Source organism: Borostomias antarcticus (assembly GCF_949987555.1).
Source record: "Borostomias antarcticus genome assembly, chromosome: 8".
In the NCBI taxonomy this organism is placed as follows: Eukaryota; Metazoa; Chordata; class Actinopteri; order Stomiiformes; family Stomiidae; genus Borostomias; species Borostomias antarcticus.
In genome coordinates, this window is record NC_140241.1 from 27,768,747 (window position 1) to 27,791,995 (window position 23,249).

The 23,249-nt window shown below is 51.2% G+C and overlaps 2 protein-coding genes across 3 annotated transcripts in view; both read left to right on the top strand.

Annotated features, from left to right (window-relative positions):
• The window catches only part of dym (dymeclin), a 61,740-nt gene extending 45,581 nt beyond the window's left edge, over nt 1–16,159 (top strand). For both annotated transcript variants that reach the window (XM_084442300.1, XM_084442299.1), the window contains exons 15-17: nt 6,348–6,530; nt 8,254–8,367; nt 14,338–16,159. In XM_084442300.1, the coding sequence (XP_084298426.1) occupies nt 6,348–6,530; nt 8,254–8,367; nt 14,338–14,487 (447 nt within the window). In that variant the 3' untranslated portion in view covers nt 14,488–16,159. The remainder of the gene's footprint in view (nt 1–6,347; nt 6,531–8,253; nt 8,368–14,337) is intronic.
• Nucleotides 16,160–19,917: 3,758 nt separating this feature from the next.
• Nucleotides 19,918–23,249, top strand: part of smad7 (SMAD family member 7) — a 12,243-nt gene continuing 8,911 nt past the window's right edge. Inside the window, 2 exon segments of the mRNA XM_084442301.1 lie at nt 19,918–21,382; nt 22,451–22,508. Of these exon segments, the coding sequence (XP_084298427.1) occupies nt 20,917–21,382; nt 22,451–22,508 (524 nt within the window). The 5' untranslated portion in view covers nt 19,918–20,916.

The window sequence follows — 23,249 nt, forward strand, 5'->3', positions numbered from 1 at the left end:
GCGTGTGCGTGCGTGTGGCTTCTTTTTGTCTGTCTCATTTGAGCTGCCCTGCCCTCCAGCTTTAAGGATGAGCTCCAGACAGATGAACAGGTTGCATCTCCTGACCGTCGGCTATAGACCCTTATGTCAAACACACACACACTGAAACACACAGGCAAACACACAGGCAAACACACAAGGCACACGGACACAAACACAGCCGCTCTGTTTTAATGTGGCTTCTATGCAAATGTCCCAGACAGTCAGACGATGGAGGGTGTGTAACTGCTCTGTCTAGAGGCCCGAGGTCCTTCCTCTTCCTCACCATCCTCACTGCCGCAGTACAGGTCGATGTTTGCGCTTCATTTCAATACTTCTCATGCGGTGGCGGCCTTACTTTTGAATGGTTATATTTGTGTAGTCTGAGCACAAACAACAGTGTGTGTGTGTGTGTGTGTGCGTGCGTGCGTGCGTCCGTGTATACAGCGGCTGGCGTGTCTGCGACCGTCTCTATCGGAGTGCAGAACGGAACAGACTGTCGCTGTTCCACACACACACACAGCCCTCAGACATCATAACCCAACACACACACGCACAGCCCTCAGACAACACAACCCAACACACACACAGACCTCAGACAACACAACCCAACACACACACACACACACAGCCCTCAGACAACACAACCCAACACACATCCACTGCCCTCAGACATCATAACCCAACACACACACACACACACACACACACACACACACACACACACACACACACACACACACACACAGCCCTCAGACATCATAACCCAACACACACACACACACACACACACACACCCCTCAGACAACACAACTCAACACACCCACAACTCTCAGACAATATAGAGCAGGGCACACAATAGTAGACACACGCACACACAGAACAGACAGTCCCTAAGGCCTATACCAACCCTGTGTCAAACAATGAGTGCCCAAATCTCTGGCACAGACTCTCTGCAGTGTGTGTGAGTGTGTGCGTGTGTGTGTGTGCGTGTGCGTGTGTGTGGCTTCTTTTTGTCTGTCTCATTTGAGCTGCCCTCCAGGTTTAAGGATGAGCTCCAGACAGATGAACAGGTTGCATCTCCTGACCGTCGGCTATAGACCCTTATGTCAAACACACACTGACACACACTGACACACACAGACAAACACACAGGCAAACACACAAGGCACACGGACACAAACACAGCCGCTCTGTTTTAATGTGGCTTCTATGCAAATGTCCCAGACAGTCAGACGATGGAGGGTGTGTAACTGCTCTGTCTAGAGGCCCGAGGTCCTTCCTCTTCCTCACCATCCTCACTGCCGCAGTACAGGTCGATGTTTGCGCTTCATTTCAATACGTCTCATGCGGTGGCGGCCTGAGTTTTGAATGGTTATATTTGTGTAGTCTGAGCACAAACACCAGCGTGCGTGCGTGCGTGCGGGCGGGCGGGCGTGCGTCCGTCCGTGCGTCCGTCCGTGTATACAGCGGCTGGCGTGTCTGCGACCGTCTCTATCGGAGTGCAGAACGGAACAGACTGTCGCTGTTCTGTTCCACACACACAGGACAGGCGGGCGAGATGGAGCAGAGGAGTGTGTAGAGGGAGTGTGAGACGGAGGTGCGCCTGGTCTAATCTGCTAGCGTGTCTCCCACACACAGACGTCTAGCTTGCATATTTACATCTGACCTGAATTCCCTGGTGTGCAGTTTTTTTTTTACCGGGCTAATCTCATTACTGTGTAGCGGAGCAGGATAGCTCGGGTAATACATAACGTGTGCTCCCACACTCTTTCTCTTCGCCTCTTTGTCCTCTCTCCTCAATAATTCCACCTCCTCTCTGTCCGTTTGCCTCCCTCCTCCGTTTCTCTTCTCTCCTGTCTTCTCCCTCTTCTCTCCTGTCTTCTCTCTCTTCTCTCCTGTCTTCTCTCTCTTCTCTCCTGTCCTCTCTCTTCTCTCCTGTCTTCTCTCCTGTCTTCTCTCTCTTCTCTCCTGTCTTCTACCTCTTCTCTCCTGTCTTCTCTCTCTTCTCTCCTGTCTTCTCTCTCTTCTCTCCTGTCTTCTCTCTCTTCTCTCCTGTCTTCTACCTCTTCTCTCCTGTCTTCTCTCTCTTCTCTCCTGTCTTCTACCTCTTCTCTCCTGTCTTCTACCTCTTCTCTCCTGTCTTCTCTCTCTTCTCTCCTGTCTTCTACCTCTTCTCTCCTGTCTTCTACCTCTTCTCTCCTGTCTTCTCCCTCTTCTCTTCTCTCCTGTCTTCTACCTCTTCTCTTCTCTCCTATCTTCTACCTCTTCTCTTCTCTCCTATCTTCTATCTCTTCTCTTCTCTCCTATCTTCTATCTCTTCTCTTCTCTCCTATATTCTATCTCATCTCTGCTCTCCTATCTTATATATCTTCTCTCCTATCTTATATCTCTTCTCTTCTCTCCTATCTTCCACCTGTCTTCTCTTCTCTCCTACCCCCCTCCCCCCTCCCCTCCCCCAGCCAGTCTAATTATCACCTCACACCACAGCGCCGGACCCGCCTCCGCTCCCAGACACGCCATCCATCCTTATTACTGCAGTCTGCTCCTGCTCGGCCGATAACGCCTGTACTCCCCCCCCCCCGCTTGTCTGAAGGTCCGCCCGCACCTTCATCTACGCCTCCTCTGTTCTCCTCTCCCCCTCCTCCCTCCCCCCATCCCTCTGTTCTCCTTTATTCTACCCCCCTCCGCCTCGGTCGGCTGCGTTCTCGCGAATACGACAGAAACACGAGCCTCGTTAAGCGCGGGACGACACGGCCGCCGCGAGACCTCCGGGCCACACCGCCGGGGCGCCAGAACTCTCACCACACTTCCGCCGTCGCGCGCCTCCATTACCACAGGACCCGTTTCCACGGCGACGTTCCCCCGGCATCGCCGCGAGCCGACTGGCTCCTCAGAGACTTTTTTTACGGCTTTAATAAAGGGCCGTAATCATGCTATTAACCCTGGCGACAGCAGGCCTCCCGACCCCCTCACCCCCCCTCCTCAAACCACCACAGACTGGCAGAGGGTTGGGTTGATGCTAGAATGGATGGGCCGGAGGGAGAGGGGGAGGGAACTCCTCAAATGCTCACAGCGGCATCAACCAATCACAGCACCGATGGTTTTTGGCATATTTTTTCTACACGTAGGACTGCACTCGCGCTAATCAACTGCCTGAACGTCAATAAATACCTCCTTTCAATCAGTTAACATGTGGTTACAACATCAACGTGTCACAAAACATACATTTGTTTCACCATTTTGACAATCTGTATTAGTTGAAGCTAGAAAGAGAAACGGTAGCAAATGAAGGGTCCTTGATATTGTAGCGCTCGGGATTATGAAGAACGAGGCAAACAACTTCTCTCTTACTGTATATAGGCTACACGCAACTGCCCCACCCTCCCATGATCATAGAGTCTCTTATAGCCTGAATGTCGCCCCCCCTTAGGTCTAAACCTGGGGAAGGGGTGAGTCTCATACAGTGATGCCCTCAATTGGGCTCTGGTCCATAGTTTGTGGGGTGTTGTACTCATGGCCATACGATGGTGGTGTCTCTGTTGCTGCTCTGTCCTCCTGGGAAAATAATAATAGTTATTTTTTACATGTAACGAAAATTCTGGTCATGTTCTACATTTTGGGTGGTAAAATGACCTATTTGCAAATGTGCAGATGAACCACAAAACAGATCTGGTCATGTTCTCCGTTTAGAACGGTACAATAACCCATTTGCAAATGTGCAGATGACGCACGAAGCAATTCTGTTTTTGACTTTTACATTATTACCTGTGGAGAACCGATCCTCATGTTATGTTCATAAAATAGATTTGTGTAAATATATAAATATTGAATATGCGGGAGTGTGTTGAAGGCATAGCGTCACATGTTGCATCGTGAGAATTTCATTACGCTATTATGATTATAGACATGTTTGGTGCGATCAATTAAAAGACCCAACATATTATTGTTATACATAATATTACACACATCAGGATCAATAATGGGAATTGTAACATGTGAACGTACAAAAGTGCCTCAGTGCTAAATGCTAAAAAAGCAGAGCAGAGGATGTATTTCCTGAGGCAGCTGAAGAAATTCAACATGCCAAAGACAACGATGGTCCTCTTCTCCACCTCCATCATCAAGTCCTGGAGGGCCTAGGGAGCCAGGCCCGCCCCCAAAAGTGCTAGGCCTAAGGGGGTGTATTTTATCGTTCTGTCATTGCTCTTCCTTGGTGCTTGGCCATCGTTGTCATATAATGGCTCTGTAGTTTATTTCGTATATCCCAAAAGCTTGGTTGTTTCGGCCTAAATATTGCCCTCTTATTTGCTCTGTAGCCTAGGCTACTGTAGTTTTCCTGTATGTTTTTTTACATATAAAAATGCCACTGCTCAGTGCCTTTCTGATGCTGTGAAACCTCCCATCAGGTCACGCTTTGAAGTGCGTGCTTCGTTGGTCCTGGCTCACCCGGTTCAAAGACCCACCAGACGCCACTGGATTGCAGTCAGATAACCTAACGTTAGCTAAGGTTAGCGTTAGCTATCCCACAACAATACATGTGACCTGGCTTTGCTAGCACTAGCTAGCTATCTGACGTTAACTAGAAATCATTTGTTCACTGTTCATTTCTTTAGCTTTGCCATTGTAATTCTGGCGGGCTATTGCTTTCTGAAGGAGAACGCAGGAACGCGGACAAACTCTGAAGGAGAACGCAGGAACGCAGACAAACTGTGAAGGAGAACGCAGGAACGCGGTTGATGCCGCTGTGAGCATTCGATGACGTGCTGCGGAGTTCCCTCCCCCTCTCCCTCCGGCCCGTCCATTCTAGCAGCAACCAGAGGGTAGGCATGGAAACAGAACCTGTGGAATTCTGGGAGCTTGGAGGAGGAGGAGGAGGAGGAGGAGGAGGCAGAAGGGGTAGTGTGTGTGTGCGTGCGTGCGCGCGCGTGCGTTTGTGTGTGGGTTTCTAAGGGTTTCTGTACTCCATCTCCGGGCGGTCAGATCGCCACAGGGCTTATTTCATTAGTGGCCGGCCACCCTGAGCTAAGCTGCTTTGGACTTCTTGACTCCCGCGTCCCGCCCCCCCCTCCCCCCCACTGTGCCCAGTGGGGGGCGTGGCCGTGACGTCGCCGGGCGAAGCGTGGAACCTGGCGCCGCGTCCCCGGCGGGTGGTTTTCACACGCCGCCGCCACGTCAAAGCTCATGTTCATGCGGCGTACCACTACGGCCGGGAGCTTCGGAACGCCGCTCACGTCACGGAAACCCGCCTGAAGGAAACCACGTCGCCCTAACGAATGTGCGCGCGTGTCGGCCTCACGCCGCGGCGCCCGTTTCCAGAGGGGCTTTGAAGACGGGGAGGGCGGGAGGGAGAGATAGGCGACTGTGACTCTTCGCATCGCGCGCGCGTGCCGAAGCTCGCTCGGCGGCGTCCGCGGAGGCTTATAAACGCGCATCCTGCTCCGGCGCCGCAGATGGCTCGGTGATTAAACGGGAGCTTTCGTTTGAAAAATGTTCCCACTCAGCTCCACCTCCACCTCCCCCTCCCCCGTCGCGCGTCCCCCGCAGGGTTGATGAGCACGGTGACTCGCGGCCGGCGGTCTACATCGGCCCGGCCCCTCACACCCATTACCTTCCCCAGCCCTAATGGGCTCTGACTGGGCCAGACTGGCCAGCCGCCCCCCCCCCCCCCCCCTGCTGCTCTGCCTCCCCCTGGCCCGGCCCTCTCCGGGCAGAGGAGAGCAGGGGGCATCTATCCATCGAGGAGGGAAGGCTGTGTTTCTAAAGAGCTCCGCTTGGCACTGGGGTGTGTGGGGAGGAGGATGGAGGGGGGGGGGGAAGTACTTCTCCCTGTCTGCCAGTTTCCCCTTCAAGGTATAGCAGCTTCCTCTTTGGCAGGGAATGCAGCCGCGGTTGCGTGTGTAGTGTGTGCTCCGGCTGGGGCGAGCCAGCGACTCCACACAGTCTGTACGGGCTGCAGATAACATCTCCACCCAGCGCCGCCTCACAATGGTGATCCCTCAGCGCGCCACACACACACACACACACACACCGCCACCCCGGCCTTCTCTCCCTGGCTCCGGCTTCTGCTGGTCTGTGGGTGGCTGCCTGGAAAGCATTGATTGATTGATTGATTGATTGTCGTTGTCGTCGTCGTCGTCGTTGTCTCTGTCTATGTCCTCTTTGGGTTCTTCTAACTCTCTTGGTGCTAGTAGCATTTATTCTATCTTCTCTACTCTGTTCCTCTCCAACCTTATTAAGACAATTGGCTAAATACTGTATATGTGTGTGTGTGTGTGCGTGTGTGCGCGTGTGTGCGCGTGTGTGTGTTGTCTCTCCTGCGTGTCCAGGCCCAGGACCTGAACGTGATCGAGGAGGTGATCCGTATGATGCTGGAGATCATTAACTCCTGCCTGTCCAACTCCCTGCACCACAACCCCAACATGGTGTACGCCCTGCTCTACAAGAGGGAGCTGTTCGAACAGTTCCGCACACACCCCTCCTTCCAGGACATCATGCAGAACCTGGACACGGTCAGAACCTTCCACGTACACAATGTTTATTCTAGTTCTATGCTCATCATAGCCCCCCACACAGAACCACGACCACCAACCGCAACCTAGAACCACGACTCCGAATCGTTATTTAGAACTTCCACTAGGATCCACTGTTCTAAATCAGCCTTCTACACTGAACCCTATATCCAGAATCTTATGATCAGAACATACTAGACAGAACCTTTAGCAGAACCCACAATACAGAACCTACTTCGCAGAACCTAACTTTCAGAACCCGATATTCAGAACCTACTACGCAAAACCTTCCCCCGTTAACACAACCTCACATTCAGGAGCTTACGCGCGGAACCTCCTACACAGAACCCACTTACGCAGAACGCAGCGCGAGCCCTCGGATACTCCGTTCAAGCTGGCTTCAGTCCGCTCCCCCCCCCCCCCCCCCCCCCGGGCTCCCGACTGCCACGCCACGAAGCCGTGTAGCCCGGGGGCAAGTCCCTGAGCGTACGACGGGAAGCCGTCTGTTTGAGCGCCAGCCGGCGCCGGGTACGGCGAGCGCAGCCAATCACGCGAACACGAGGCGCGATGATGAAACGGCCCGTCCGCCCCATGCAGTTCAGCCCCTGCGGGGCCACATTGATGTATAAAAGAGTCCCTCTGTGTCTGGGAGTGTGTAAAATATTCATCCTCCGAGCTTGATTATGTTGTAGAGAGCTGTCATTCATAAGACTGCCCGGGCCGCCTAGAGAGAGGAAATAAGACAGGCTTTTAGAGTAAGCTACCCTCTCCGCAGCAGGGATCTGCCGAGATCAGTACACCAGCGCACACACACACACGCGCGCACACACACACACACAGGCCTCATCTGGGAAGCCCTTTGCTGTAGTGAGTCTGTGTGTTTGGCGGTTGTGGGTGAAGGGCTGCTTTCTGCTCTCTAAATTAGCCCCATATGGGAAGGGCTTCACAGCAGATGAAGAGATCAGTAGACCTGCACACCGAGTCTCCCTCTCTCACACGCACGCACACACACACGCGCACACACACACACATACTGGGATGTTCACATAAGGGCCGTTAGTCTGGGGAAGCTTCAACCCCCCCCCCCCGCTGCCTAGCTAGCTACCAGCGTAACGACCACCTGTCAGGGCAGAGAAAACACGTAGGTTAGTTTAGTTGTCATTCGGACCACACCTGAACCGTAGGGGCGAGGAACAGAGGCCCCATCAGAGGAAGGCTAACAGAACGACCACGGAAGAGACGCCCGCCTATAGCACCGTGTACAGTACCGTGGGCCATGTACAGTAGTTGCCGCCAGTGTCATCATATTTGGGCCATCTGTCGTAACTGCGGAGTGTTGATCCAGATGACGGGATTGAAAGACTCGCGATCCAGATGGCACAGAGGGGAACTTGAAAGGGCGCTGCCGAGAAACCAAGAGAAAACATTGACTGACGATTGTGTATGGATGCAGTAATTGAGTTTGACACCGTCTTTGGCGCGGCTAAAAAGCTCCGCAGAGTCCCCACACACAGCCATGAAAGACTCGTCTTGACAGTAATGGACATCCTACTCCCGCACTGCCCTCTTTAGCTTCAAGGGAAGAATGCTTGACTTCAGTTGGCTTAAAGTTAATTATGTATAGCTCCGGAGACGGCTGTCTGTCTTCCAAACGACTTAACTGTCAACCACGCGCGTCTCTCGGCTCAACCCGTCGCCTGACTGCTTGTCTTGTCTCCCTCAGGTGATCGGCTTCTTCAGTCATCGCTTGGAGCAGGCGGGGAGTGACCTGTCGGTGGAGAGGGTTCAGGAGGTCATCATGAAGGGAGCCCAGGCGCTGCCCAGAGACCGCCTCAAGGTAAACAGGCAGCGCCGGGCGCTAACCGTCAGAACCTGTCCGTGCACCGCGGGCGCATGTCGACCTGTCGGCAAAGATTGCCTCTGTCTTGCTCTCCATCGCTCCGTTTATCTCCGCCTGTGTGTGTGTGTGTGTGTGTGTGTGTGTGTGTGTGTGTGTGTGTGTGTGTGTGTGTGTGTGTGCGTGTGTGCGTGTGCGTGTGCGTGTGTGCGTCTGTTTGTCTTTTTCTCTCGCTCTGTCTCTTTGGAATGTGTGTCTTGTCAGTATCCTGTCTGTCTGTATGTTTGTTTGTTTGTACGTTTGTATATCTCTCTGTCTGCGTCTGTACAGGAAGTGGAGTAGAGAGCCGGACTGGTAGGTGGGCGTGTCTGTGGAAGGGGAGATGGAGGAAGGAGATACAGGGGGGGATACTGTAGGCGGGGGGGGAGTGAGAGACAAAGGCCAAGCCCAATCTTCATTAGCATTAATGGCTGCCACATGGCCATCCTTCCTTCGTTGAATATGCACAGGTAATGGCATTTCAAGGAGATGGGACAGGGGGGGGCACTTTGTCACAGGCACATGGGATCCAGGGGGGCATATATCTGTGGCGTGCGCCTCGTTACCTGGCACTCCTCGCGGCGGGCCGCTCGCCCGCAATCCCCCACGCCCCCATTCATCAGCCCCCGGAAAACGTGTACATCCCCGGGCCTCGGCGATCGTCCATCTGCGACCGCCGCCTCCTTAATTGCGTGTTTCATCATGGGTTTCATGTTCCGCGTTTCCGAGCGTCGCCGCATTTGTCTGGCTCGGGCGGGGGTAAGGGATGGCCGCGGCGTCTGGCAAGCGGCCACGCCGTCCCAGCAGCCCCCGCTCGCGTAATGGCCCCACCTCCTCCTCCTCCTCCCCCTCCTCAACCTCGGCACGCGCAGAGCATGGGAATGAGCCTCCGCCGCCGGAGACCGTCCTTCGGCAGAGCCTTGAGCGCGCCGCGCAGACCGCCAGACCCAGCCCAGGGGGCGCTGTGCGTCAGACCCAGCCCAGGGGGCGCTGTGCGTCAGACCCAGCCCAGGGGGCGCTGTGCATCAGACCCAGCCCAGGGGGCGCTGTGCGTCAGACCCAGCCCAGGGGGCGCTGTGCGTCAGACCCAGCCCAGGGGGCGCTGTGCATCAGACCCAGCCCAGGGGGCGCTGTGCGTCAGACCCAGCACAGGGGGCGCTGTGCGTCAGACCCAGCCCAGGGGGCGCTGTGCGTCAGACCCAGCCCAGGGGGCGCTGTGCGTCAGACCCAGCCCAGGGGGCGCTGTGCGTCAGACCCAGCCCAGGGGGCGCTGTGCGTCAGACCCAGCCCAGGGGGCGCTGTGCATCAGACCCAGCCCAGGGGGCGCTGTGCGTCAGACCCAGCCCAGGGGGCGCTGTGCGTCAGACTCAGCCCAGGGGTCGCTGTGCGTCAGCTCTGCCGGTGAGAACCGTGTTACAGCCGCATGTTATAGAGCAGCGGGCCCCGGCCGCCAAGACCCATTCTCTACCGGTCGGCACGGAAAGGATAAAACGCGCGCCAAGTCCCTGAGGCGTGAAACACGGCCATAATAATGGGACTTACTTAGTTTTCATAATAGCCACTCATGATTTCACCATTTCGCAGTACAAACAGCCACTTGCTTTGCTGTTGGAGTCGGACTTACTTACAAAATGACACCATAGTTATGTTATAACCCCCTTCCCGGACATTCTGTGAAAATATTGTCATTATGAAACTGGTAAATAAGTAAGTAGCCTTAAGAACCAATGGTTCTTGAGCTTAGTGGCCCCTTGTGGCTCCGTGAGGCAGCTTGATGTACAAGTCCACCCCCTGGACAAGACGCTGGTGTGTCGCAGGGACTTACCCCCAAACCTTGATGCTGAGTGCCAAGCAGCGAGGCTTTGGGTGCCATTTTTAATAGTCTTTGGTATGGGACCCAATTTCCCAATCTCAGGGCGGACTCTAACCACAAGGCCACTGAGCCGGTTATGAAACCGGTCCGTGATGCAAAAAAGGTCTGTGGTGCCAAAAAAAAAGGGTCCGTTGTTGTAAAGAGTCCCCCGGAGCTCCCGTCCAGGTCGATGGTTCCATCGCCCCTCCTCATGGCTCTGCCATGGAAATCCTCTATCCTTATTCATCCGCAGCACAATCTATAAGATGGATTAATGTTGTGTGAAATTATCAATACGCCCCGTAATTACTCTCTCAGATCACTTAGAGGGAGTCACGTTGGCTCGGGGCGAGGCGGCGCGCCGGAGCGGGGCGGCGCGGATGCGGCGACCGGGCGAGGCTTTAACCGGGTTTCGACCGGCCGTCTAACTGACCATCTGTCATAAGAGCCGCGTTTAGCCGAGGGCAGGGTTCATCTGAATCGTCACCATCTCCCGAACGCGGGACTCGACGAGGCCAGACGAGTCTGACATACTGACTGACAATGAGATGCAAATGTTCCCCTAGCAGAGTGTGTTCCCCTAGCAGAGTGTGTTCCCCTAGCAGAGTGTGTTCCCCTAGCAGAGTGTGTTCCCCTAGCAGAGTGTGTTCCCCTAGCAGAGTGTGTTCCCCTAGCAGAGTGTGTTCCCCTAGCAGAGTGTGTTCCCCTAGCAGAGTGTGTTCCCCTAGCAGAGTGTGTTCCCCTAGCAGAGTGTGTTCCCCTAGCAGAGTGTGTTCCCCTAGCAGAGTGTGTTAACAGAAGGCGGGAGATGCCCTGGGGACAACAATGTTCACTCCACTGTCCCAGACCAGCCCTGTTATGTTGTTTTCTCTCTGGCTCTCTCCCTCTTTCCCCTCTCTCTCTCTCTCTCTCTCTCTCTCTCCTTCCCCTCCCCATTCCATTCTACTCTCCCTGCCCCTGGCAAAGACAAAAGAGACAGCCAGACAGAGACAGCCTGTCCTCCTAGCTCCCACCATGCCTGTCTCTCTCTCTCTCTCTCTCTCTCTCTCTCTCTCTACCTCCCTACCTGTCGTCCATTTTCTCGGCTCGGCTTCTCCCTCCCCCTTCTGCCGCATTCTAGCCCTCCCCCCCACACTCTCTTTTTATCCTTCCTCCCTGCTCCCCCCCCCCCCCTCCCGCCTTCCTTCCATGTTCTCCCTTTCGCTCTCACCCCTTGCATCACAGCCCCCCCCCCCCCTCCCCGTTGGTATATCAACAGAGCCGTCTGCATGTTGTTTCTCTCTGTATGTTGTCTCTACGACTCTCAAGGACAGTGGCCATGGAATGTGTTGTTTGGCCAGTGCTGCAGCTCTGTAGTGATAAGCAAGAGACTGTCTGGCTCCTTGGGAGGGGAGAGGGGAGGGGAGGAGGGGAGAGGGGAGGAGGGGGGGGGGAGGGGTGGAGAGGAGTGCAGTGGGAGTGTGTTCAGTGAGTCAGAAGGAGTTAGGGGTTGAGAGCGTAGGAAGCACCGCCATTGTCTGTTATCAATTGGTAGCGAAGAGTTTTTGACGTTAGTGTCATAAACCTCCGTTTGTGTAGTGGATGATTTTGCAAGATTTGAATGTGTCGAAAGAAATGAAGGATAGCTTACAAAATAGGTATTAGCCAACCGTTTATGGTTGGAATCGGCTTTTCTGTGTGTGTGTGTGTGTGTGTGTGTGTGTGTGTGTGTGTGTGTGTGTGTGTGTGTGTGTGTGTGTGTGCGCATAGCAGTCTTGTCTGCTTGTAGCGTTTTAAAGTGTTTTAAGCATTTTAAAACAAAAACCATCTCCCTGTCCACACAAACCGTTTCACCGTAGCACCGTTTCAGAAATAATCTCCGGCTTAGTTGCAGAAAATACTAAGGACGGACTCCGTAGGATCGCTAATCGTTAATAGCTTGCCTCCAGCGGCAGTAGTAGCATCATAAAATGCAGAATTTAATTGCACAACAGCTGTTAGCATAGACAATAAGGTCGGCGATGCCTGCATTTCATTATCCACGCTGAAACCACTGCTAGTCAAGGTCGAGGTCCTTTGTCTTCTTCCAGAACCAAAACGCGGTCAGCAGCGTTTTCAACCGTCTGACGTTTTAGGGGTTGGAAAACGCCGGAGCAGTGTGGACGCTAGGTGAGGTTACGCGTTATAAAACGAGAAGCCGTTAGCGTTGGATGTAGCCTAAAAGACCTCTTCCCTCCAGCTCAGCTGGAGCAGGAACGCAGAGTTCTGAGTGGGGATGTGGACCCGGCGCTCCGGGGCCGGGCCGCCTGGGCCGGGCCCAGTTCTGACTCTGACTGCCAGCAGCCCGGGCCAAGCATGTCTGCAGACCGGGAGAGAGAGAGAGAGAGAGAGAGGGAAGAGGAGAGGAAGGGGGGAAGTAAGAGAGTAGGAGAAAGAGAGGGAGAGAGGGGACAGAGAGAGTAAAAGAGTGATAGAAAGGGGAGAGATGGAGAGAGAGAGCGATGGAGAGAGCGAAGCGCAGAGCGAGAGAGGGGACAGAGAGAGTAAAAAAAAAGAGTGATAGAAAGGGGAGAGATGGAGAGAGAGAGCGAGGCGCAGAGCGAGAGAGGGGGGGCTGCTCGGTGCAGAGACGGGGAAGGGGAGGAGGCCGAGGTCTCGGAGGCCGGGGGTGCGTCTGCATTTCCCAGGAAGCCCCCGGGAGGCCCAAGAGGCCGGGAGCGTACCGTTAACCCCGTCCTCAAACCCGGCGCGTCCGGCCCGTTCTGAAGATGGCGCCGAGAGACCGTAGCTGCGTACCGCCGTCGGGTTGAACGGACGCGCTGAAGGGGGGGGGGGGGGGGGGGGTGTTACAGCCAGCGTTACCGTCCCTCGTCAGGAGGACCCTGCCCTGGCCGTGTGCGGTTCCGCCTGGCATCTGGTCCATAGACCCCGTGATCCCATGTCATGTGATCCCCGGCTGGATGAATAGGCCCGGCCAGGACCAGAGCTGACGGGCGGAGAAAGGGAAGGTCTGCATGGCCTGTGTGTCTCTCTCACCGTCAGATCTGTGTGTGTGTGTGTGTGTGTGTGTGCGTGCGTGCGTGTGTGTGTGTGCGTGCGTGTGTGTGTGTGAATGGCCAGGGGGATAGGAGGAGATATTGTTGTATTATTGATGCTGCTCCCTATCGGCCTGCTGTGCTGTTTGGAGCAGATAGGGGCTCCTCCTGTTTCTCTGTGCCTGAGCTGGGCTTAGTCAGGTTAGGGGAGGGATGGGCTCTAGCTTGGATCATTTCCAGACAGATCACAATATCGCATCCCTAGGACACAACGTGAGCGCACACACACACACACACACACACACACACACACTCACTCACACACACACACACACACACACTCGCACGCGCAGACAGACGATGTCCAGGCCGGGGGGGCCGAGTCATGAGTGGAAGCGGAGGACCCACGCAGGTCCGGACCCACACGGCTTCTCTTTCACCTCAAACAAACCCGCTGACCCGGGCGCCGGGTGTCACCCGAGATCAAAGACGGCGTCGGCTGTCGGGGTGTAGCTTTCAGGGAGCGGGGCCGTAGTAGACGGCGTCCGGGAGGCTCCTCCCCCTTCGCCGCCACTTCTCCGTGATTGAGATGGGATGTAAAAAAAAGACCAGCGCGGGTTTCCGGTGTCACTGCCGGGTCAGAGAGTGGGCCGCTCGCATGTTAACAGGGCTTTTAAAAGGTCAGAGGTCTAGTCTCGGTGACACCTGTGACACCTGTAAGTACGTTTACCTCGGGAGACAGGTGGAATTACACTAGCCAGTTGGCTGTTTCGTTGACTTCCCCAGGCCAACAACAACAACAACAGCCCTAAACAACCTCAGCTTTAGCGTGTTCACTGATCCCTGTATCACTGATGACCGTACTGGTAATGAATGCATCACCTGACCCAATTGAATGCCAGCTGTCCGCATCACAGAAGGATCTGTAAGTAGATTCATGCCATTGTTAGTGTTTGGTCACCCAAATGGGTCTTGTGCATGACTGCGCCAGCCCTCCGAGCTGAAGCCTACGTATTAGTCGCTAGGTAATGCAAATCTGGTGTCTCTGTGTGTTCTGTGTTGCAGAAGTTCCCCGAGCTGAAGTTCAAGTACGTGGAGGAGGACCAGCCCGAGGACTTCTTCATCCCGTACGTCTGGTCCCTGGTCTTCAACTCTGGCGTGGGCCTCCACTGGAGCCCGCAGGGCATCGAACTCTTCAGCATGGACTCTGGCTGACGGGGAGGGGGGGGATAGGTAAAGGGTGTAACCATTTCGGAGTGTGTGTGTGGGTTCGTGTGTGTGTGTGTGTGTGTGTGTGCGTGCGCTGCTTTGAAAGTGCCTCTACCCTGAGGGATTCAGGACAACCTGGGCTGTCCTCCTCTTGTTCCTCCTCCTCCTCCTCCTCCTCCTCCCCCTGCTCATATCAGACAGACTGTGTGCTTCCTCTGCGTCAGGCTCCACCTTGGCCTCAATTGCTCGACACAGCAGAGCCTAGTTAAAAGCCGACCTGGGCCCATTACTGGAGGTGCACTTGATTTAGACGGCTTTGCTCTCAGAGTCAGTGCTTTTGGGACTGCAGGAGGGCGCGCGTTGTGCATAAGTTAAATCGAGCGCTCGTCCCGTATTTCAGCCGGTCACCCCCCCGCAGCGGCACGGAACTCTGGGGGCGCCAGTCTTCAGAAACAGACGCCACTTTTCAGAGTGTCTCTCCCACATTATCGGGGGGTTTTGGTACGATTACCTCACAAATAAGTGTTCTTCTCCGGTTTGGTCCACCTCCCTTTTGGATTATTTGTCTCTAAGCAACTCTGTTATGGTTTGAAAAGGTCAGAAACAAGAGAGCAGATGACTCCGGGTTGAGGAGAGGATGTGGATAATTGTCTGTTTGTGTCCATTAGATTGTAGTCATCCTCTCCGGTCTCATGTCTGAACCACAGTCTCCGTGTTTAGATAAGGCGCCGCGTTTCCTGCCAGTTTGATTTCCCTGTATCTCTGCTTCTCTCAGTTCAGCCAGTTGATCGTTTGTGTCCATCTCTTCTGCTGTTCATGCTGTTCTTTCAAGACTATTCTTTGGTGCACAATCATGTTTGTTCAATTTTTATTTTTTTACATTGCACGTTTTGAGTTCTTTTTTTATCAATTTATTTATTTCTATGTGTTTTGATATTTGCCCCACCAAAATGTAAATGACAACAACAGCAAAATGACTGATATCCGCCCCCAAAATGTTTTTTTTACACAGAATATGTGTTGGCTTTTGAGGTTGTCTTGTTAATGGAGAACAGCTGGCTTTTTTGCTATGACATTGACTATAGGAAGCTCAATATCTATTCTAAAAGAGCTCTTTAAAGGTCATGTATTAATTTAGCCATGCACAGTTATCTGATGTTGTACAGATCAGGGAACGCATGTATATTCTTTTATAGCAAATACAAACTGCATGTTTGTTGCATTTCCCCAAATATTATACCATATTCATCTGGAGGGAATTTCAGATATTTAATTTCCGTGCATAAACTGAACTATATTATATTAGAATTTATATTATCCTGTTACACACGTGAGGCAATGACTCCCTGGTCATGATTCTTGTATCTCGTAACAGTTATTTCTCACTAGGCAGTGACTGAAGTCTTGGAGCACCGTTCTTTGAAGGCTGTATAATTTATTTATTATATTGGTTGAAGAGACTTTTTTGCAAGCTGACAAAGGTTTGATTAGCAAATTATTTTACATTGTAATGTGTTGTTATTTTTCATGTGAGTAAAAGAAACAAAGATTCTAGAATGTTACCTCACTCGGGTAACGAGACGAGTGACCGCGTATTTCCCATGATGCTTTGACTTGAGATTATTTGACAATGCGCTCCCTGTGTCCTCTGTTCTATATCACATGTAATGGTTCTCCCATACCCACATGTAAACCAACACAAATAAAAAACATGGATTCAAAAGAGATTGAAATAGTGCTGTTTTACCCAGTGGCAGGATGAAGACTCTCCTCCCACAGTACGGCCTCTTATCGTTATTGTGTTGAATAACATCACAAAAGAATCACCGATCGCTCCACACTCCATAAAAAGGAGAAATTGAGGCATGAAACTATGCCAGGAGGTACAGTGACCAATACAGTGGGCTGCAGTGTGCTTACGATGCTGTTATTGGGGGTAATTTCATGCTATAGCTCATCTCTATTATATAGATTCCCATGCCTGAAATTCTCCTTTCATTCTCAAGGGTGGATGTAAAGAATGGCCCACTTTCGGCGGAGGGTCATGGCGACGGTGACGTAACACCGCCGCCCACAGTAAGCCTCTCCGTTTCCAGGTTGGTCGCTGCCCTCGTGCAGGGCCGGACTGGCCATGTGGCGTACCGGGCAAATGCCCGGTGGGCCGGACCTACTTGTGGGCCGATCTAAAAAAACGAGCTAACGAACGGCCCATAGAGCAGGGACAGCGGCCCATTGGTCCATTTTCTATACTGACACTGGGCTGGCCCAATCATATGTAGGCCCCACCCCTCCCTCTGTTAGTTTCAGGTGTCATTTGCGTGGGCCGCTAGAGAGCCTCAGCAGCACCCCCCCCCCCCCCCCCCCCCCCGTCAACAAATCACGCAGCAGCACCCCCCCCCCCCCCCCCCCCCGTCAACAAATCGCGCAGCAGCACCCCCCCCCCCCCCCCCCGTCAACAAAACGAAACTGAAGGTGTTCCATTTCACGCGTCGGCTCGGCTAGTGGGCCGACTGGGGCTACATTTCCCGGTAGGAAATATTCACCCAGTCCAGTCCTGTGGGCCGGTCTGGGCCAAGATGCCAGGGCTGAATTTTTGTCCCAGTCCGTCCCTGCCCTCGTGTCTCTTCTCCGAGGCCAGCCCTCGTCACGTCCCCTCTTTTTAGGGACGCCAGATGGCTCAGGTCTTTGCAAAGTGACATGCTCCTTGTTCCTGCGCTGGGGTCACCTTACCAACGGCTCCCGTTTCAGGTGACAGGAGGAAGATGAATGGACCCGCACGGCCTTCTGGGAGTTGGAGTAGGAGCGGGGAGCGGAGGCTGGAGTACCACCAGGTACCAGATGCACCTGGAGACACACACCTCATTAACATGATAGATCACTGCTGGAGGAGGGGAAGGTCGTTGGTCTCAGGTGATCTCCCAGGTTACTTAAGGTGGGGGCCACAATAGCATAGAACGTCCTTAAACAATGATACACACCACATGCTGGGAGAGGCCATTCATGCTTGAAAGAGCTTAGCTGGATGTAAATTCTCTGGGATATTTCAAGTAGGCTACTGAATGGTCACTACTAAACCATTGTACGTGCTACCCGTATCTTGTACATATTACAGATGAACTTGTGTTTAGAGGGTCAGGAATGAAAAAAGACAAAGTCCTCACACAGTAAGCTGCCTGTCCGGTGCTTTCATTTCCCCTAAAACCAAACGTACACTACGTTTCACCCAGGAAGGGCTTTGTCAGACTTTTTTTATGACTCATTTGAGTTTTTTGGTCCAGCCCCAGTTTGTTTGTGATGTGCATATACATATCATTTTATCTAGAGGGTTAGATTACTCAAACACTCTTACCTCCACCGACTCCTCTGACCTCCACACACGGGATAAAGGGATCCTCGCGGAACTGTGAGACCCAGGGTTCGAGCCCAGGTATATATTTGGTCAGAGCCTGGCTGACCGAAAGTTGACATGACCCACGAGGTGGCAAGGATTGCCTTCCTCTGACCTCTCGCATGGCTTTACAGGTTCATGTTCAGTTCATTAGCTTCAGTGTTTCACTTTTTTTCTGCTGTAAGCTGCCACCTGGTTACATCACATGCTGCCTCTATTTAAATGAATCAACACCACTCCAAATATCTCATTTTACTCTCATTGTAGTTGTGCTATTTGCTGTAGGCCTAGTGGATGAATCACATCATATATTTATTGTGCCCATTGTAACTATCCATCTCAGTAGGTTTAGACACTACCATACCATTTTATATATAGAGCACATTTAAAAACAACAAATGTACTACTGTAGAATAAAGGCAAACATGTATTCTGGTCAATAGGAATGGAAAGAAGCCTACTTAATAAAATACTTCCTGGAGTCTGACGGGTCGGCTTCATTACACATAAAAGGATGCAGGGAGAGTAAGGGCACAAAACCGGTTTCCGGCCTGATTACTTCCAGACTACCTTAAAACCCGTTGCGGGCCGCTGGTGGAGCTCAGTTGTTGCACGGCGCCAGTGGGGAATCCGGGAACAATGAGACAGCCATTGACTGGCGGCGCCTCCCGAACACACACATCCCATCATCATTATCATCCGTCCCACTGCCCTGCAGCGATACTGACTAGCACCCAAATTACCATAGGCTACTGCGCCTCCCCCTACTGTCTAGGACCCGGGCTACACGGCATGCTTGCACAAGGGCTCTCTCTGTCTGACCTGGTCGCTTAAAGCGACAGATGTTATCGCACGGTCTGCTTGAGGTTTGTGGGCTGCTTTGGCAAGTTTGCATCTGTAGGCCTAAGGAAATTTCGGGCTGTATATTTTTTAAATAATACTAATAATTAAATAAATAAATAAAACATCTGAGATTGGGCTGCATTTTTTTCTAGGCATTTCATGGTCTATAATTGTAAGAGTGTCAAATATATTGAAATTGCGCCAACAACAAGATAGATGGGTTGAAAGAAGGATGTTGCCTAATGTGTCTCTTCGTTGATGACCAAAGAAACGGTTTCTCAACTGGTTCTCGAGAAGACTGGTTAAGCCACATTTAAAGTGCTCTGATCCGGTTAAGCCCACCGTGACCGGTACCAGTCACCGCAACCCTGACTCAGCCGGCAGTCCGCCAGACCAAATCAATTCATTAGAACAAGATTTGGAACAAATGAACAAATAACTAGGCGAGTTATAGCTTCATATGCACTTTGTGCAGACTTCTGTATCATCGGTTTCTCAGACAAGTTAATTATGTGGCCAGAAGGAGGCAGTATATCCGTTCAGCCTAGACACGGCACATAGACTCGGGCAGAGTAATATGGCCATAGGCCTAAATGTAGTCTACTGATAACAATGATACATCTTATAATAATAATAATAATAATGTTCAATACAAATATTACTAAATAGATGCTAAATACAACATTCTCCGGTCATAAACTGGGAAAGACCATCTCACTAAGCCTATAATATTTATTACATAATTTGTTTTAACACCTAAACAAGTGTGACTTGTGTAAAATAAAGCTGCACTGCTCTGGTCAAACATTATCCCTAGGCCTAGATACCCCTTATCCTGAGAGAGAGAGAGAGAGAGAGAGAGAGAGAGAGAGAGAGAAGGCCTATTGTAAAACGAACTGCATATCTCAATAGGTTTTAGTTTCCACTCTTTGTCAATCCTGGTACTTCCACTGTAGCCTAACTAACTTTTGAGAAAACGTTACTTTCTTCTTAGAACAATTTCTATGAAGGCCTATGTGAGCTACTTGATCTCTTGTTTGCGCAACACAATCACTTTTTTTTTTTCTTTTTTTTTTAAAGCGACAGGGTGTCTAGACAACCACGTGACGGGGCGCGCCAATGCGCACTGGAGACGCGGCGAGAGGAGCGCAGCGCGTCAGAACCAGATAGCGAGAGAGAGAGAGAGAGAGAGAGAGAGAGGCAAGGGCACTTCAGCTATTCGCTTCATTCCCAGACCTTTTTCTGAAGATCGCATCAGTTCTTTGTCGCCACTCAACTCGCTTATTTCCCAGACACGGAATCGTCATTCAACATACGTGGTTGGATTAATTTATCAAGGGATTTCTCAGAACATTTACTACTGTGCGTAAAACGGACGTAAGCAAGGGCTCCGTGCAGTATTCAGTCGGATACGCAACTACTACACTCGAGAGCAGATCTCTGTCTGGCACTTCTGAGGCTCAGTTTGGGAATTGCTTGCTAGTTTTGGATCAGTTCAGAGGAAGCTCTCGTCCCTTTTCATTGAAATCTATTCTGAAGAGCACAGCACGCACAGAAGGATATGATTTAGGAGATATAGGGGATAAAACACAGACAACAGACCTCCTGTCGGGATCAAGGATTTGATGGATTATGCTTTTTAAGACACAGGAGCGAGCTTCTTTTTTTTTGGATCTATAATTATAGCATTTGATTCCCGCTGTCTCCAAATTCCATAGTCCTCTCCATAATGCGTTAAATGGCATTAGGCTACAATGGTTATCCTAAACCATAGTGAGGAAAAGGCGAAGATGAGATGTGTTCGTGGAGGCTAGAAAGTAGCTCAACAACACTAGCCTCAACCACGAAGTGAAATTTATAATTATTTTCGGTGCTGTTATCTCGTAGCCTTTTTAAAATCAAAACACAATTTGATAGCTGCTGAGAAGTCGGCTAATTGATACAGTCTTAATTGAAGTGATGACTATTCTCTCTTTAAACAAAAGGTCACTATTATAGGAACCTTGATTTTTTTTTTTTTACTCTAGTTTTGAAAGATATAAAGACTGGCGTATGCTACAGATTGTCTTTGCTTCTCCAAAACCCAGTTTTTCCGTAGTATTATCTCAGGCTGCTTGTCATTGCCTGGACTCGGATCCCGGAATCTTCATGATTTGCGGACATCATGCTCGTTTTTTAGCCGGGAAACCCTCTTCTCGTCCCGCATGTTTAGGACCAAACGATCGGGGCTCGTCCGTCGACTCTGGAGGAGCCGTGCGCCCGTCGAGGGCGACGGGGAGGCGGATACACGAACGCATGGACCCGGGGGTTGCTGTATGGGTCAATCGACAAAGGTTGCCAAATCTAACGCCGGGACGGAGGCTGAACTGAAGGCATTGACCCACTCGATACTGAAAAAAATTAAAGAGAAACAATTAGAGGTGCTCTTGCAAGCGGTGGAGTCGAAGGGGGGTGCCAGGAGCCCCTGCCTTCTCCTACCCAGCAAAGTGGACACCAAACTGGGTCAACAGTCTTACTCCCTCCCTTTGCTGCTCTACAAAGTGTTCAGGTGGCCGGACCTCAGGCATTGCTCGGAGTTAAAGAGACTATCTTGCTGTGAATCCTATGGGAAAATTAACCCAGAACTCGTTTGCTGCAATCCGCACCACATGAGCAGGCTTTGTGAACTCGGTGAGTCGCCCAGAGCTATTCATTCAAAGAGGAGGAAAAATATTCTAACAAAATGGCAATCATAGAAGGAAAACTCAGTGAAATGACCATATGGGTGTAGAAGTATGCTGTTAAATGTTGTCTATTCGCAATTCAATATCGTATAGGCTATGTAATTATGCTATATATTGAGTAGGCATGTCGCTTTGCCAGACTGTTGACACAATTACTGGCGTCTCAGTCCGGTCAGACTCAGTTGATGTGGTATTACAGTGTAGGTCTAGAACCAGTTATAGCCCTATCATCACCATTAACGTCATGGAGATATGTCTGGAGTCTTTCATATTATTTTTTCCATGATCTGCAGTTGCTTACTTCATATTTATAATACCCCATACTGTATATTGTCCACTGTCCTATGGGACAATGAGATATGTGAATATGCAAGTCTCTTCAGAGGTATATTGAGAGGTAATCTTATTGTGAGGCTGGGTATAAGGATATGATGGTGTTTTTATTTCTATCATCATTTGAATATACAAAGTGCCTCTACTCACCAACAGCCATTTGTTTATAGTTTGTGTAGGCCCGCAGAACAAGGCCTTTTTTGCTGATGTATTTCAGTTCGGATTAAAAACATATTAAGGCCAACCGGTTGTGTAACGTTTTGCATTGTGTTATAATATCCATCAAAGTTTAATGTGGACAGGCCAATGTGGACCCTTGTCCTATCGCTATTTTCATACGGGCCTTCCTGCATAGTGTGGTTTATCAATGTTCAAGCGAGTTAGATCCTGAATATCTTGACTGTCTGGACGGCCTGAGTTATTTCGCAGCGATTGGAGCGTCCTGTCCCGAGCCAAAAGAGGCCCGTATCTCACCCGGGCCGGGACGCAGATAGCCCAGAGACTGGCGCCAGGGGCCCCCCTGTTTATCTGACTGCTAAATATCAAGGGCCTCGCTGCCCTGCCTCCAGCCCTCGCTTCTAAGACAAACAGTTTTCCAGAAGAATGCCAACTGTTATCATAAGTTTCTATCTTCCTCATTTCTCATGCACTGTTCTGTCTTTCGTCTGCCGTTCCTTTTCAGAGTCTCCCCCTCCCCCGTATTCCCGGTATCCCATGGACTTTCTTAAACCACCCGGTGAGTGATTTTTTAAATGTTTTTAAATAATGATATAGTCACACATAAGTCAAATTTGGTTTTGTGTTTCCTTTTATTTTCAGTAACCATACAGGGATAACCTAGTTTAACACAGCAAATGGATTTTAAATCTATATCTGTTTGGAATTATTTTATTACTTTATCCTTTAATACTTAAAAAAAACGTAAAGCACTTAAGTAGCCTATAGCCTAAGCTAACAACTTCTAAGATACATTAGAAGCATATCATCACACTTTTGCTTGATTCCTTGATCCAACTTGTAATGACATAATATACACCAGAGATTGACAGGCCAGCTCATTCACATATTAACGTGAGTTGTGTGTGTGCGTGTGAGAGAGAGAGAGAGAGAGAGAGAGGGAGAGAGAGAGCAATGGAAATCCTTCCTGAGATGTTGTGATTGATGATAGTGTGAGTGTGGCACGCCTGGCTGCCAGGCCCTCTAATAGAGTGGCCGTCTGCCAAGGCCAAGGCCCATTCCAGGCCGCCTGGCACCAGCTCTCTGGTGGTTGTCTGTACAAACTTTTGGCTGGAGGGGTGACCTGGCAGGACAGATAAACAGCACTGGCACCAGAGAACAGGGATCTTGGATGCAGGCTGGAGTGTGTGTGGGGGGAGGGGGGGGGTTGTTGTGCGCAAGGAGTGGAGGGGGGTTTAGAGGAAATGGGAAATGTGGATCACACAAGAGGGGAAAGGCACAACGAGTTCTGGCTCCATGTTTTT